At 42.4% G+C, this 16843-nt stretch overlaps 1 protein-coding gene across 1 annotated transcript; it reads left to right on the top strand.

Moving 5' to 3' along the window:
- The first annotated feature begins 8676 nt into the window (after positions 1-8676).
- APOLD1 (apolipoprotein L domain containing 1) lies at positions 8677-14094 on the top strand. Its single transcript, XM_006110404.4, has 2 exons — positions 8677-8875; positions 9646-14094. The coding sequence occupies exon 2, from the start codon at positions 9650-9652 to the stop codon at positions 10388-10390; it is 741 nt and encodes a 246-aa protein (XP_006110466.2). The 5' UTR covers positions 8677-8875; positions 9646-9649; the 3' UTR covers positions 10391-14094.
- The last annotated feature ends 2749 nt before the right edge of the window (positions 14095-16843 follow it).

A 16843-nucleotide genomic window follows, 5' to 3' on the forward strand; every position in this document is an offset into this window, starting at 1 on the left:
GGTGCCCCAGAGGGGGTGGACCGAAGACAATGATCAAGCAATTTGTCTCCTGCCATCCCTCTCCCGCCTCTGACAAACAGAGGCCAAGGACACCATTTTATCCCCTGGCTAATAGCCTTTTATGGACCTAACCTCCATGAAATTATCTAGCTTCTCTTTAAAATCTATTATAGTCCTAGCCTTCACAGCCTCCTCTGGCAAGGAGTTCCACAGGTTGATTACATGCTGTGTGAAGAAGAACTTTCTTTTATTCGTTTTAAACCTGCTACCCATTAATTTCATTTGGTGTCCTCTAGTTCTTCTATTTAGGGAACTAATAAATAACTTTTCTTTATCTGCCCTCTCCACACCACTCATGATTTTATATACCTCTATCATATCCCCCCTCAGTCTCCTCTTTTCTAAACTGAAAAGTCCCAGTCACTTTAACCTCTCCTCATATGGGACCCATTCCAAACCCCTAATCATTTTAGTTGCCCTTTTCTGAACCCTTTTCCAGGCCAAAATATATTTTTTGAGGTGAGGAGACAACATCTGTACGCAGTATTCAAGATGTGGGCGTACTATAGTTTTATACAGGGGCAATAAGATATTCTGGGTCTTATTTTCTATCCCTTTCTTAATAATTCCTAGCATCCTATTTGCCTTTTTGACCGCCGCTGCACACTGTGTGGAAGTTTTCAGAGAACTGTCCACAATAACGCCAAGATCTCTTTCCTGATTTGTCGTAGCCAAATTAGCCCCCATCATACTGTACGTATAGTTTGGGTTATTTTTCCCGATGTGCATTACTTTACACTTATCCACATTACATTTCATTTGCCGTTTTGTTGCCCAATCACTCAGTTTGGTGAGATCTTCTTAGAGTCCCTTACAGTCTGCTTCTGTTTTGACTATCCTAAACAGTTTGGTATCATCTGCAAACTTTACTACCTCACTGCTTACCCCTTTCTCCAGATCATTTATGAATAAGTTAAACAGGATTGGTCCCAGGACTGACCCTTGGGGGACACCACCAGTTACCCTTCTCCATTCTGAAAATTTACCATTTATTCCTACCCTTTGTTTCCTGTCTTTTAACCAGTTTGCAATCCAAGAAAGGACCTTCCCTCTTATCCCATGGCCATGTAATTTACACAAGAGCCTTTGGTGAGGGACCTTGTCAAAGGCTTTCTGAAAATCCAAGTATACTATATCGACTGGATCCCCCTTGTCCGCATGTTTGTTAACCCCTTCAAAGAACTCTAAGGGTATGTCTACACTACCCTCCTAGTTCGAACTAGCGGGGTAATGTAGGCATACTGCACTTGCAAATGAAGCCCGGGATTTGAATTTCCCGGGCTTCATTTGCATAAACTGGGCGCCACCATTTTTAAATCTCTGCTCGTTCGAACCCCGTGCCGCGCGGCTACACGCGGCACGAACTAGGTAGTTCGGACTAGGCTTCCGTGTAGCCGCGTGGCACGGGGTTCGAAGGAGCAGGGATTTAAAAATGGCGGCGCCCAGTTTATGCAAATGAAGCCCGGGAAATTCAAATCCCGGGCTTCATTTGCAAGTGCGGTATGCCTACATTACCCTCCTAGTTCGAACTAGGAGGGTAGTGTAGACATACCCAAATAGATTAGTAAGACAGGTTTTCCCTTTACAGAAACCATGTTGACTTTTGTCCAACAAATTATGTTCTTCTACATGATTCACAATTTTATTCTTTACTATTGTTTCGACTAATTTGCCCGGTACTGAAGTTAGACTTACCGGTCTATAATTGCCCAGATCGCCTCTAGAGCCCTTTTTAAATATTGATGTCATGTTGGCTACCTTCCAGTCATTAGGTACAGAAGCCGATTTAAGGGATAGGTTACAAACCACAGATAATAGTTAGCAATTTCCCATTTGAGTTCTTTTGGAACCCTTGGATGAATGCTATCCGGTCCTGGAGATTTGTTAACATTAAGTTTTTCTATTTGTTCCAAAACCTCCTCTAACGACACTTCAATCCGGGACAGTTCCTCAGATTCATCACCCACAAAGGACAGTGCAGATTTGGGAATCTCCCCAACGTCCTCAGCCGTGAAGACTGAAGCAAAGAAATCATTTAGTTTCTCTGCAATGGCTTTATCGTTCTTGATTGCTCCTTTTATAGTTCGGTCATCTAGGGGACCCACAGGTTTTTTAGCAGGCTTCCTGCTTCTAATGCACTTAAAAAACATTTTGTTATTTCTTTTTGAGTTTTTGGCTAGCTGTTCCTCAAAATCTTTTTTTGCTTTTCTTATTACATTTTTACACTTGATTTGATGCAAATTGCATAGCTTATTTCAAGTTAATTTTAAAATAGCTTATTTCAAAATGTGGTGCTGTATAGAGAGCTATTCCAAAATGTCCCTTAATCCTCGTAGAACAAGGTTTACAGGGATGTTGGAATAGCGTGCCCATTATTTCAAAAGCTATTTTGAAATAACAGGAGCATTGTCAAGATGCAGAAAACACTATTTCGGGATACCAGAAATATCTATCTAGTAGATAGATAGACTCTATCTAGACGCTGCTATCTATACTCACCCTAACAGATTTATTTGGAAATAAGCTTTCATGGGTAAAAACTACTTCATCACATGCATTGGAGTGGAAATTACAGAGGCAGGGATAGATATATGTACTAGTACAGTGGTTCTCAGCGTGGGCCATATGGCTCCTCAGGGGGCCACACCTTAGTTCTCGGGGGCCACTTGGAAAAAACGGAACATTAGGGGGCCACAGTAAGTTTATGAGGGAGCCACCCAAACTTAACTGCCAGGTGTATGATGAATTTGTCATAATCCTCACATCTCATTCTCTGTGCTAATTTCAGCAGCATTATTTTTGTGGTTTAGTAATCTTATTTTTTCAGATCAAGTATATTATACACCCGTGGTCACTAACCGGTCAATTGTGATCTACTGGTTGATCGCGAGGCCTTGACCAGTCGAGACAATTGTACCCTCCCCCATTTTCCCCCCACCTCTGAGAAGACCCACTACCTACCTCCAGCAACAATGAAGATAGTACCAGGTTCCTGCGGGGTGGACGGAAGTCCTGCAGCTTTGCGCCACTTCCGGGGATTCTGGTAGTGTGCTGGCTGCTCCCCTCCCTCATGCCTGTGGCGTGCCGAGCGCACTGCGGGAGGGGCCGTCGGCCCTGGAAGAGGAGCGTGGTGGCTTCCCTGTGCTGCAGGAGAGGTGAGTCGATTCCGGAGGAGGAGCGCAGGAGTTTCAGCCCCAGGGTTTTCCTGTGCCGCGGGGGGGGGAGGGAGTTGGCCCTGGGGGAGGCACGCATGGGGGTTTCCCCGTGCTGTGGAAGGGGTTCTTGGCCCCGGGATTTCCCCGTCCCCTCCACCCCCTGTTCCCTGCCCACCCTGTTCCCTCTTCCCCCTGTCCCCAGTTCCCACTCCCCAGCCACAGAACTCTGTCCCCACTGGCACCCTGTCCCCTGCCGAAGCACCCACTAGAACCCTTCCCCAGTGCTATGTCCCCTGCTCCCACTAACACAGTTGGGGCTACATTAGTGAAGCTTGGGGGGGCAGGTGGAGGAGGGTTCTTTGCATCTCACTTGTGTGGCCCCAACTGACTTTTCTGTGGGTCAGTGACCCCTGACTCAAAACAGGTTCCCTGCCCTTCTCAGAAATAAAGACAATGCAGAAACTTTTTGTGTTTGACACAGTATTTTATTTAAAAATGAAGCCTGGCCAACAAACCCCCAACTGGGGCCAAGCCCCCATCTGGCCACAGCATCATAACACTCCTTCACTCCCCTTTCCTAAAAACATTGGAAACCACTGTTATACACCTTTTTCTCAAAAACGTCATAATTTTTTTTAGTAGGGGAGGGTGGGGCTCAGTGAAACAAATCATATTTTGCAGCTGGTAGTGGTTTTGTCAAGTGATGCTTTCTGTGGTGAAAGAAGCAACTACAGTATATTGGCTGATGTAACTAGATCGGCACTCGGCACTGATTGAGTTCTGTTGCTAGTGAGAGAAGATTGTTTGTTTTAAGGTAAGTAAAGTAAATAATTTTACCAGTTCTTTTTTCGTCGTATAATTATTCTGGTCACTACTGATAATTTTGTAGTATCAATCACTCACTAGTACTATCGCACTAGTGCACCCTCCCCTACACGTAACAATAAAGCCGTTACTGAAAAATATTTGACATTTTTGAGAAAAAGGTGTATAATATACTTGATCCGTTTCTTCTTTTTAATTTCAGATTACCCATGGCTAGTGTGGCGAAGAAAAAATGTCGGCAATATTCCATTGAGTATCTTGCCCACGGTTTTATTCCATCACCACAGGACAGTAAGATGCCAATGTGCCTATTATGTATGACTACACTTTCAAATGAAAGCATGCGGCCAGGTAAGCTGCGGAAACATTTGGAGACAAAGTACAAGGACAAGAAGGACAAATCAGTAGATTACTTTAAAAAACTGTGTGATGATTTCCTAGCAAGGACAACAGTGAATCAAATGTTTAGTAAAAGAGCAGGCAAAGTAGACAAAGGTTTGCTTGCATCCTATGAGATTTCCAAGTTAATTGCAAAAGCTGGCAAGCCACATAATATTGGTGAATCTTTGATTTTGCCTGAAGTGTCTGTTGTGATTTCAACTGTCATGAATCAGAGTGCACATGAAATTACTGAGGTCACCCCTTTGAGCAACTCATCAGTATCGAGGCGCATTGATGAAATGGCAGATGATGTGGAAAAACAACTAGTTGCACAATTGCAAGTGAAGAAGTTTGCCCTGAAAATTGACGAATCCACTCTACATGATAATGAAGTCCTTCTGATGACATATGTTAGGTTTTTGTATGATAATCAGCTCAGTGAGGAAATGCTTTTTGCCCGAAAGCTTACAACAGACACCAAAGGTGAAACAATTTTTGAACAAGTTGAGACTTATTTCTAAGAAAACAATATTCTACTTGAAAATATAACTGCTTGTGCAATTGATGGTGCTGCTTCTACGATAGGTAGATACAGAAGATTCATTGCTAATTTAAAAAATGCTGTGTCTAAAGGTTTTTGCATACACTGCGTGGTGCACCATCAACATTTGGTTGCAAAAAATTTGGGAGGACGTCTGCCCTTGCCATTGTAATAAAGGCTGTCAACCTTATCAAATCAAATGCACTTCAAGATCGTCTTTTCCGACAACTTTGTGAGGGAAATTAAGAAGAGTTAGAGCGCCTACTGATGCATACACAGGTCCGATGGCTATCAAAAGGTAATTGGCTTCATCGCTTTGTTGCACTTTGGGACAGTATTGTGTCATTTCTGAGTGGTAAGCAGCTAGAAGAGCAGATCGTTGCTGCCAAGTGTGATATATTTTACCTATCTGATGTATTTGAAAAGCTGAATTTGTTGAACAAGCAGTTACAAGGAAAAAACTGTAATCTTAAATCTTGCAAAGAGGTTATTACTGAATTCCTTGGAAAACTTAAGCTGTTCTGGGTTAATATTGTACGTCGCAAGTTGATGCAGTTTCCATCACTGGCCACTGTGGACATCGAACTGCAAGATGATGAGCTTTCTGTGTATGCTGAGCATTTGAAGAATTTGTACAGTGATATGCAAGTTTGGTTCAGTGACTGCTGGAGATGAAAATTCCAGAGAGGGTAGTGGATCCAGTTGGGGTAAATGTGATTGATGTTGACATTACATTACAAGAAAGCCTCATTAAGCTACAGAGTGATATAATAGCTCAAGCTAGATTCAAACATAATTTATGGATAAGCAGTGAAATGGCTAGGAAGTTTCCACTGCTCTGGGACAAAGCAAAGTTGTATTTTATTGCTTTTCCCACTTCTTATCTTGCTGAATCTGACTTTAGTCAGGTGGTTTAACTACTATCAAAAGCTCGTAACTGCCTTGATATTGTGAATAGAAGTGACCTTCATTTGTCACTAACAATGCTGCAGCCAGATATTGAAAAACTTGTAAATTTGCATCAGCCACAAGGATCACACTGAATAAAGTGCCAATTATCAGAATATTTTTGTTAGCAGGCCTTATGCTGCTACTATACATTTTATGTCTTTAAGAATTTTCTTTGCTACTTAGAAATAATGTACTGATTATTAGCATATGTATAATATAAATAAAGAGTGCATATGGTAAATTATGTACCTTTTTCCAACTAACAGCAACTATGAGGGGGGCCAAGAGATCTTGGCATCCTTGTGGATAGTTCCCTGAAAACATCTGTTCAATGTACAGTGGCAGTCTAAAAAACTAAAATGCTCCCAGTATTGGGAATCATTAGGAAAGGAATAGATAAGACAAAATATCATATTGCCTCTATATAAAGTGTTCATATCTTGAATTCTGTATGCAGATCTGATCACCCCATCTGAAAAAGATATATTGTATCTGGAAAAGGTACAGAAAGGGCAACAGAAATGATTAGGGATAAGGAACAGCTTCCATATGAGGAGAGATTAACAAGACTGGGACTTTTCAGCTTGCAAAAGAAATGACTAAAGGGTAAGGGGATATGTTACAGGTCTAGAAAATCATGAATGGTGTGGAAAAATAGATTAAGAGAATGTTATTCATTCCTTCACTAACATAACACAAGAAGCTGACCCAATGAAATTTATAGGCAGCAGATTTAAAACAAGCAAAATAGGCAACAGGGGATGGATCATGATAACTGCCTCTTCTGTATATTCCTTCTGAAGCACCTGGCATTGACCACTGTGGGGCTACGTCTAGACTGCAGGCTTCTTTCGAAAGAAGCTTTTCCGGAAAGATCTTCCAGAAAAACTTCTTCCGAAAGACTGCGTCTGCACTGGCAAAGCGCATTGAAAAAGCAATCTTCTTTTTTGAAAGATAGCATCCACACTGAATGGACACTATCTCGCATGTAAGCTGTGTTTACTATGGACAGAGTGGCTACCAGAGCATCTGTGCTTTTTCCTCTTTCCTCTTCTTTCGAAAGAACTCCCTCTTTCCCACCCATACACACCTTTTTCCGAAAGAGCTCTTTTGGAAAAAGGTTTCTTCCTTGTAGAAAGAGGTTTACCAATGTCAGAAAAAAACCCTCTGTTCTTTCGATTTTTTTTTCATTTTTTTTTTAAATTTTTGTGAAAGAACACAATTGCAATGTGGACGTAAGTGAAGTTTTTTTGGGAAAACGGCCGTTTTTCTGAAGAAACTCTGTAGTGTAGAAATAGCCTTGGAAAATAGGATACAGGGCTAGCAGGACCATTGGTCTGACCCAGTATAGCCCTTCTAATGTTCTTATATAGAGCTAAAATGTATCTGCCCCCTGATGTAACCCAATAGACTCCACTCCTCTTCCAGAACTGAGGTAGAGCCCAGGAATCCTAATGGGGTCTCTCTCTCTCCAGAGTTAGTAACAAAGTAAGAAATTTAATAATATTTTAAGGCTAACCAGCGTCTCTTTAGTGGCTTGCCACAAGATGTCAGAATATGTTAGTGTTAGAGCTGAGAGGGTATTTCTTTTATATAGGAATTAGATACAGTGCTCCTGTCAGATAACTCCTAAATTGTCAGCCAAAAAAGTAGAGTTTTCCAGTCCCTTAGTAACCCCTGTATAAAGATGATATGGGTGGGGGAGCAGATGGGGTTGCTCCCCCCCTCATTTGATGCTTGGCTTGTATTGAGAATGCTCAGTAACTCTGCTGAAGCCTCTGTCCTCAGTCCTTTCTCCTCATGCTCTCGCTCTTTTCCTCCCACACACACATCATGGCATGCACAGGTCGCCCTCCCCCCCCCCAAAAAATCTGAAATGGTGCCCCTGGTACACACTTAAATGCTCTCAGCGCCACTGACCTCGTGGGACTCAGCCAGGAGTCTACAGGAGTTCAACTGGTAACAGAAATGGTTAAACTCTTACATCCCTACTTCATAGGCAAAAATAATGTGTTGCCAGTCATGCTTGTTCAGTCATGTCAGTTCACCATGGACTTTGCCAACTTTGCTTGTCTAAAGGCTGGCCAGAGAGTTCATTAGAACCGGACTAATTTCTCATTACTAATTCATCCAGAAAATGCACCCTTTCTTGTCTCAAGTTATTTGGACTATGCTAGATGCCTAACGAAAGGAAATATAAACACAATCCCTCCATGGAGGCATGTACAGCCCCAATTCAATGCAACACGATGGGTATGGCCTGTAAACAGAGCACAGTTGAGATAAGGGATAAAATTCTATTAGCTCAATCTCAACAAACTTTACTGAATGATCCTGTCTCTACTCAAGAATTGACACTGGTGTTACTATAATGATTGCTTGCCACTGAGGACAGCTTCTCTGGTGTAGGCAACTGGTTACGTGTGTGCGCTCTAGTCAGTCAGGGACTAGGATCTCCATAAGAGTTCATTTTTAAAAGTACACTAGACTTAGCAAATAAACTGATTGGCTGAAAGTGTATTTTATTTATTCCTTATTTGTTACAAACATGAGGGTTCACTTATCCAGCAAACTGCCTGCCTAGCAGTCATCCCATTCAGTGTGGAACTAGATAGAGTCACTAGCTATTTAAAGGGGAGGAAGGGCAGTGATTCCCCTAGGAGGATGACTGCTCTCATTCAAAGCCAGGAATAGTCTGATTTTTTTTTTCTGCACTTCAGGAAAAGCGAACACACAATGTTCATTTGATGGGATCGTTTCCTGAATACGCTTGGTGCTGTGCTGTCCCCAGGTCACTTTCCAGTGTGTCACATCCTTCTTGACAAGGGGGGCAGGAAACGACAAACTCCCACTATGAGGCAAAGCATTCCCACTGCAGCAATTGGTTCGTGGGAACTATAAATCAGGCTCATCCAAAAACAGCAGAACATTTGGCTTTGGTGAAATTGTCTGGAAACAAAAGGTAAGTTGGAGATATTATTCCTCTGAACCCCTTTAGCACTCTTGATTTAAAAAAAAGTGTTTCTGGACACTTCTGCTCTGTTTCAGCCACTTTTCCCTATTATTAATTAATTAATTAATTACCTTTAAAAACTTGTGTGGGAGGAAAGGGGGAATTCTGTTCTCTGTGTAAATCTGGGAATTAGGGAGGGGCATATTTAAATTATTATTTTACTAGTTATATCTGTGTTACTGCAGTTTTCTTTTCAGAAAAATATTCATTTTCTCCAGAAGAAAATCAGTAGCACTAATGATTAAGGGGCTACCAGAAGTGATTGCTTAATTATTATGATCGTTATCAGTTATTTATTATTCACTTGTAATGTGCTTACGATTTTGATTACGTTCTGTGCAAATGTTTAGCTCAGTGCTTATCTGTAGCAGTTTAGGAGACAGGAATGGTGGTTGAGAAAAGTGTGAATGAGTTGATTTGGTTGCCTGTGTCTAGAGTTGGGGTGAGTTAGGAGCCCTGCCTCAGAAATCTTTCATCCTTTAGCATGCCAGTGGCTGTCTTTCTTTTGACATAAAGTTGTATTAGAAAGAAGATAACTTCTAAGGGTTTATCTACACTGTAGGGTAGGTGTGATGCCTGAGATTCACCTCTCTGGTACCTGCCCTCCCTTGAAATAGCATCCAAGGCCTTGAGCCAATCCTCAAATAAAACTCCTAAGACTGACTGGCTGAGTATGCGACTGGTTTTGAGAAAACCCCTCTGGTTGTATTTCCCAATAGGGCCATGGAGAGAAACGCACTAACCTTTCCTCCAACACTCGACCCTACTCGCCACTTCCAAATGTTGCTGCTGAATCAGAGAAGTAGACTGCATGACCAGATCAGGAATCTTCGTGAGATTGCACGTAACATCAACAAGCTACGCAGACGATCGCTGATTGCAAATATCACTGGGAGCTCTCTAAGTGCAGTGGGAGCAATCACAGCCATTGTGGGACTCTCCTTGAGCCCTGCCACTTTAGGGGCATCTCTCTTAGCTTCTGCTGTGGGGCTGGGTGTAGCCTCTGCCGGAGGGGCTGTCAGTGTCACTTCCGATCTCTCCTTAGTGCTCTTTAACTCCAGGGAACTGAGAAGGGTGCAGGAGATCACCGTGAACTGTCAGAACCAGATAAGGGAAATCCTGAGTTGTCTGGAATTCCTCCACCGTGGACAGGGCCCAATGGACCCCATGTTGCTCCAATCAGAAAAAAATGCTTCCATCTCACTGTACAATTCCCTCTGCTTCATGGTATTCTATGGTTCACGCAACTTCCTTGTGCCGGAGTACACAAGGGAGGTCACAAAGGTGAGTCAAGCTGTGCTGAAGGCAAAAATCCAGAAGCTGGCTGAAAACCTTGAATCCTGTACCAGAGCAATGGATGAAGTCTGTGAACTCTTGGAGTCCAGAGCAGAACTGTCTTCCAACACAACAAACTCCAACTCAGGTTCTAAGATCATTGTCAAGCCCCAGAGATCCTCCAGCTGAAACAGCACTTTGCACCAAAACTAACAGTGTGGTCAGAGATACTGTATTTATTCACTATGTTTATCACTATTGTTATTTTTATAAGCATTTGTGGAACCCATCCCTGCAGGTGAGAAAAAGTTACAAGGTTTTTATTTCAATATGTTCCTAAAAGGGAGCTTATGCTTTTACCTCCCTGCAGCACTGGACTAAATGTAGAGGTTATGATGGAGATGTAGCCTGTAAGCTAAATAACAGGAATGACTCCAGAGCCTGCATTTAATGGAAAACCAATAGGATAGATGTTGGATTAAAGGCTTCTGCCCAAATTTCTCTGACTCCCATCCTGATTTAGAGAGGGATGGGTCTGGTGTTAGACCAAAAGACTTCTTGACTGATTTTGCTCCCTCATGGTAAATAACCTATGAATTCTTCTCAGAGAGGCAAAATGAGATCTATCGTAACATATAGCACCCACAAATGTCCTACTGATGCAGTCAGACGTGGGACAAACTAAATTCACTAGATGGCAGTACAGCACACAGAACATGTCAGCAAGAAATATGTCCCAAGCCTAAAAGTACTCTGTCCTTTTTAAAGGGGTGTTTTCCTTACCAAGTGCTGTGGGGTATAGTGGAAATTGTGACATTTTTCCTATTTATTTGTATAGAGTTATTTTAAACTTTTAAAAATGTATTTGAAGAAGAACAAATGTTTAAGCACATAGCAAAAGCAATGGCTGTATCCAGAGGGACGCATTCCACAGGGCAAAGCAAGTCAATGCTGGTGTCTGATGGAAAGTCTCCTATTCTCTCACCAGCCTGTGCAACACCTTGTCCAAAGGGGAGAGCATTGTCTGAATTCAAACAGATACAAAACATTGTAGATTGAAGGAAATCAAGTACAGCTCTCAGGATGGGAGGGAGAAAAGGATGGGAAGGGAAAAGGGGGAAGAGGAGAGCTCTCCTCTTGAAACACATAGAGGAAAGCAATAATTCCGTATGCTAAGAGGAGAGTCCAGTTGTGAGAGGTGGCATGGGAGTCAATTAGAGATGTCAATAGTTAGGTCTCTTGGGGTACCAGTGGAAATGCTCAGGTGATTTTCTGCATACCAAGTGTGATGGTGACACCAGGGGTACGTCTAGACTACAGGCTTTTGTCGACAGAAGTTTTGTCGACAGATACTGTCGACAAAGCTTCTGTCGACAAAGAGCGTCTAGACTACATCCAGTTCTGTCAAAAAAGCAAGCCGCTTTGTCGACATGACAGTGTAGACGCAAAGGACAGTGTAGATGCAATAACGCCTTCTGTCGACAGAACTCTGTTGACAAAAGGCATTATTCCTCATAGAATAAGGTTTACTGCCGTTGACAAAACTGCTGAGTTCTGTCGACATTCTGTCGACAGAACTCAGCAGCAGTGTAGACGCAGGTATAGTTTTGTTAACAAAAGTCCACTTTTGTCGACAAAAGTCCACTTGTGTAGACAAAACCCTGTAGTCTAGACACACCCCAGGTGTCTCATGAGACAGCAATAGTGAGTGCTGTGTGGGAGTCTGCAGTTGGGATCAATATTGGTACGCACAACAGAGTGCTGTGTAGAGGAAAAGGGTGGTCCAGTTTTATGGGCATGAGCCTAGCACTTAAGAGACTTTGCTCCAGTCCAGATTTCTTCTGTGACCTCAGGCGAGTCACTTAGTCCCTCTGGGTATCAGTTTCCTAACTGTAACATAGGGATAATAGTACCCTCTCCACCCTCCAGCCACTCAGTACTTTACATATTATGTGTGAAGTGATAACACACTGTGGTAGTGAGGGCCATATTAGTAACTATGATAGACATAGGAGAGAGGACCTGGAAGCTAGCTTTACATTAGCAGGAAAAAGGCTTAGGTCTAGATACAATTCCAGGACCACATTCAGAACTAGTTAAACACAAGAAACTTCTGAATCTCAGTGCAGGGATGAAAAATTTACCTAAAGAAGAGGATTTAAATGTCGGAAGCGCTGATGAAACTCTTGGGGAAAGAAAAGCCTAGCCAGAGTAGCAAAGTTTGAATCTTTGTCCTTATTTTCTGTCTCTCCCGTGTTCTTGAAATACGATTTAAAAAAAAACCAAATGCAGCTGTCAATGAGAATGTCTCACATCAAGAATGATTGCCACAAATGAGTAATGACTCTGATGAGATGCTGATTCAATTAAATGAATATGAAGCTGTTTTGTATCAGCACATATATGGATATGAGACACTGTAAATAAAGACCCAAAACTAGCTTTATTGAGAATGTTTGGAGTGAGAGGCGTGAATGATGAGCTTACTGTATGTGATCTCAAACATCAGTCCAGCATATCCAGACCATGTAAGTAATGGTGTGTATAAATGTGTGCACATATCCACTTGTGTGAGTACCCATCCACATACACGAGTACTGTTTGTGCATATCTCTGTGTTCATTAAAATGGCCTTGGTGGATTGTGTGTGAACAAAAGTGTTTTTCTTTGTATGGCTACAGACATATTGTGTGATTTATAACATCGCTCTAGCAAAGCAATATCCCACAAATAACTCCTGGACCTACAGCAACATGCAATTCAACCCTGAGAGCACAGGAAGATTAGCTAGAAGAGACCACACTGGTCACAGCTTTGCCCTTTCAGTATTAAACTTGAGTGGTCTTTGTTTCATGGCAAATAAATAATTGAAAAACAGTTTCCAACTCATTTCATTATTTAGATGGCAATAATAATACAAATTGCTTCTTTTACTGTCCTCCCCTTCCCCTTCCAATTTCCCAGAAATATAGTTTCCATTAGGATTTGGTTTCTTCCTGTTGTGGTGTGCATGTGCACATGCAGCTACATAGGTCTGGGGTGTCTAACTAGGTCTCAAAGCCATACCCAACCCTAGCTGGAGTTTGATAATTATGTGATGGACTATTCAAGCACTAGCGGGACACACACCTTCCCCCAGCGGCAGAAAATATCTAACACTAAATACTCATGCTTTTACATGTCGTTTAGCCCCATTCATCCTCAGTAATCCCAAAATGATTTACAAACAACTTTACCTACAGTACCAATAAACATTGAAAGTGACAGGCATTTAAGTACACATAACAACTACCCAATACATTAGGACAAGAAGTGAACTTTTATTAAAACATATCTTCAGGCAGCCTAAAATTACATTAGCTGGAATTTGGCCGAGACACCAGCTCTAACATTCCTACTCCGGGGGAACCTTTAATAGCTACTTAGTGATCTGGTACTTGGTTTCACTTCTCTGCCAAACACAACACCTGCAGCAGTAAAAGGTCTCATAAGGACAGTGAGTTCACTCTATCAAAGGGAAGAGTGACTTCCTATTATATCATCAACTCCATTTCCTGCACCATCCTAGCTTTTCCTTTGAGGTCTCCCATCTAAGTACTGACAGACCTAACATGACTTATTTCTAACGTATGGTGTAAGCTCACAGCCTAAGATGATGCAGCTGCTGGCCAACTTTTTAAGAGTCTAGTATTAACTGTGTCCTCCAGTACTTTTTGCCCCTGAACACTGTGGGAAGTTGTAGTTCCATTCTCGATGGCGTCCTGTATATTGTTTCAGGGCTTCCTCTTCTTTCTATGTCACAAAAAGTTTATTTGAATTTCCCCTCACTTTCCTCATTGTTCTAAGAGAACAGGAAACAGCACATTGACAGATGCTCAGTTATGTCACCAGTTTCACAGTTCCACCCAACCAAGTTTTCTAGACGAAGAGAGTGCTCATCAGAAGCACACTCACAAGTCCACTGATATCAGAATTACTGTACTAGTCTAATACAAATTCTATGATAGTAAACATTTCTTCCAAGTCAGTGAATGATATGCAGCACCCCTAAATCGAGCTGTACACTTGTTTGTGTATGCACATGCATTGTACCCATGGGTCTGTGGGATTAGACTAGGTGTTGTGAACCTTTTTTGGGTCAGGATCCACTGATCCACAGAAAAATCAGCCGGGGGCCACACACAAATGAGAAGCAAAACAAAACAACAAAAATCTTCACTGATGTGGCATCCATCTGAGAAGAAAGACGCTCCCCACATTCCCCTCCCACACCAGAGCCTAGGGGGGCTCTGCCTAGTAGATTCTGAGTGTTCCAACTCTGTGGTGGGGCAGCAGGAGGAGGAGAGAGGAGCCTGGAGCACCAGCGTATGCTCCCCAATGCAAGGGCGTGGGGCCTGAGCCTCAGGGACAGGATCCAGGCAAGCTGTGGGCTACATGCAGCTCCTGGGCCTGAGGTTCCCCACCCCTGGAACAGACACACAATACTTGTCCAGGCTGTTGCTACTACAGATCCATTTCCTCTTACATTATGCCTCTGACTTCACATAACCAGAGTCATATGACTGAAACTTTAAAATAACTTCTACCTTCCAGACAGCCACATTTGCTTCACTCCTTGTGCCACCAGTGGATGTTTATAATACGGCAGACTAAAATCAATAGCACAGATCAGGGAATTCTTGATCTTTTGCATAGCATAGAGCACAACTTAATGGAAGGGTTGTTGCATTGAGACGCTCCCTTCCCATTCGTGATTGCATGGACCCATCTCGCAGCTATCTCATCTCTCTGGCACATCAACAATAGTTTTAAAAAAAAAAACAATATTGGAAAGTCTATAAAATAATCCAAAGAAGGCTGGATGAAAAAATCCAGTTTTTGACAGAAAATTCAGTATTTGATTAAACAAAACTTATCTCCAAAACGTGTCCCTTTTCTGCTGAAAAAAAAAATTTTCGCTGAAAAATTAAACACCCCAAAATCAAAATATTTCACCCAAAACCTGAAATATTTAGTTCTGGAACTGTTGACATGGTACTTTATAGTAGTTAGAGTGTTACTTGCTTCAGAGACCCATTCTCCTCTATGAGGCAGACTCTCCAGCTGGACTAAATCTCATAGGGTACGTCTAGACTACATGGCTCCGTTGACGGAGCCATGTAGATTTGTTTGTTCGGCAAAGGGAAATGAAGCCGCGATTTAAATAATCGCGGCTCATTTAAATTTAAATGGCTGCAGCGCTCTGCCGATCAGCTGTTTGTCGGCAGATCAGGCAGTCTAAACACTTCCCTGCCGACATGAAAGCCCTTTATCAACCTCCCCGGTAAACCTCATCCTATGAGGCATAACGGGGAGGTCGATAAAGGGCTTTCAGGTCGGCGCGGGAGCGTCCAGACCATCAACGGAGCCGTGTAGTTTAGACACACCCATATTGTAATGCATCATGGCCAGGGACTCCCATGAAAAACCACATCACCTCATTAAGAAGGGACATGATGATCCAACATGGCAGATGTTGTCTGATCAGGAAGTCCAGCCAATAGATGAGAATGGGAGTGTTAGGCACCTGAACTACACAACTCTCCTGAGGCAGCAGGATTTCTAAACCAAATATTTTGGTTTTCAATTTTCCAGGAAAAAAATAAAAATTATGAATGGAAGATTGAAAGATTTTTCCTTTATTGTTAACATTTTCCACATAAGCAAAAGATTTCAACCAGCACAAAAGTTTAATTTGATTTAACACCTGGGAACAAGGAAGAGCGAGGCCTGTCCACAAGCCAGCTTTCTGCAGATTATGAGATAGCACTCACATGAACACCAGTGCTCTACAGCAGGGGTGGGGACCTTTTTTTGGATGAGGGCCACTGACCCACAGAAAAAATAGTCAGGGGCTGCACACAAGTGAGAAGCAAAAATACCCACCTCACTGACATGGGCTCTGACTAAGAAGGAGAAAGGCACTCCCCACATTCCCCTCACACAGCAGAGCCTAGTGGAGCCCAGGCTTTTAGATGTGTTCTCCAGCCCCAGAGGGGGACAAGTGGGGGGTTGGAGTGCCAACGCGGGATCCCCAATTCTGGGGGGAGCCAGGCAAGCCAGGGGCCGCATCCAGCCCCCAGGCCTTAGATTCCCCACCCCTGCTCTACAGCCTGGGTTTTGGGAGCTGCTGATATAAATACATTTGTTCTCTTTGAGAAATGTGAATTTTTTATGCAATTGTGACCCAAGAACTTATTAATCCCAACTGGCAAGGGCATTTACTGAACTGTCCTGAATATGAGCTGTATATTCTGGTTCAGAGAATGTCAAGTGAGGTTTCAAATGGAAGCCAGAGTACCACTAGTTATTAACATTGTTATGAAAGGCAAGTACAGACACTTTGTAAGGAATTATGTATATATATTGAAAATACGATTTAAAGCCAGTATTAAGGCAGAGATCACAAACAGCTTTTCCAAACAAATGATGTTTATTCACCTGCTTCCATCTAGATGTAAATTAACTTTTTTAAACTAACACAATGGACATTATTTACATACAAAATCAATAGAAAGATGTGATATCATCAGGGCAGCAGCACACAAGAAAACCAAATCCCAGAGAGTTATACTGTCTCTGAGTACAGACAATGAACTTTGG

Source organism: Pelodiscus sinensis, chromosome 1 (assembly GCF_049634645.1).
Source record: "Pelodiscus sinensis isolate JC-2024 chromosome 1, ASM4963464v1, whole genome shotgun sequence".
NCBI lineage: Eukaryota > Metazoa > Chordata > Testudines > Trionychidae > Pelodiscus > Pelodiscus sinensis.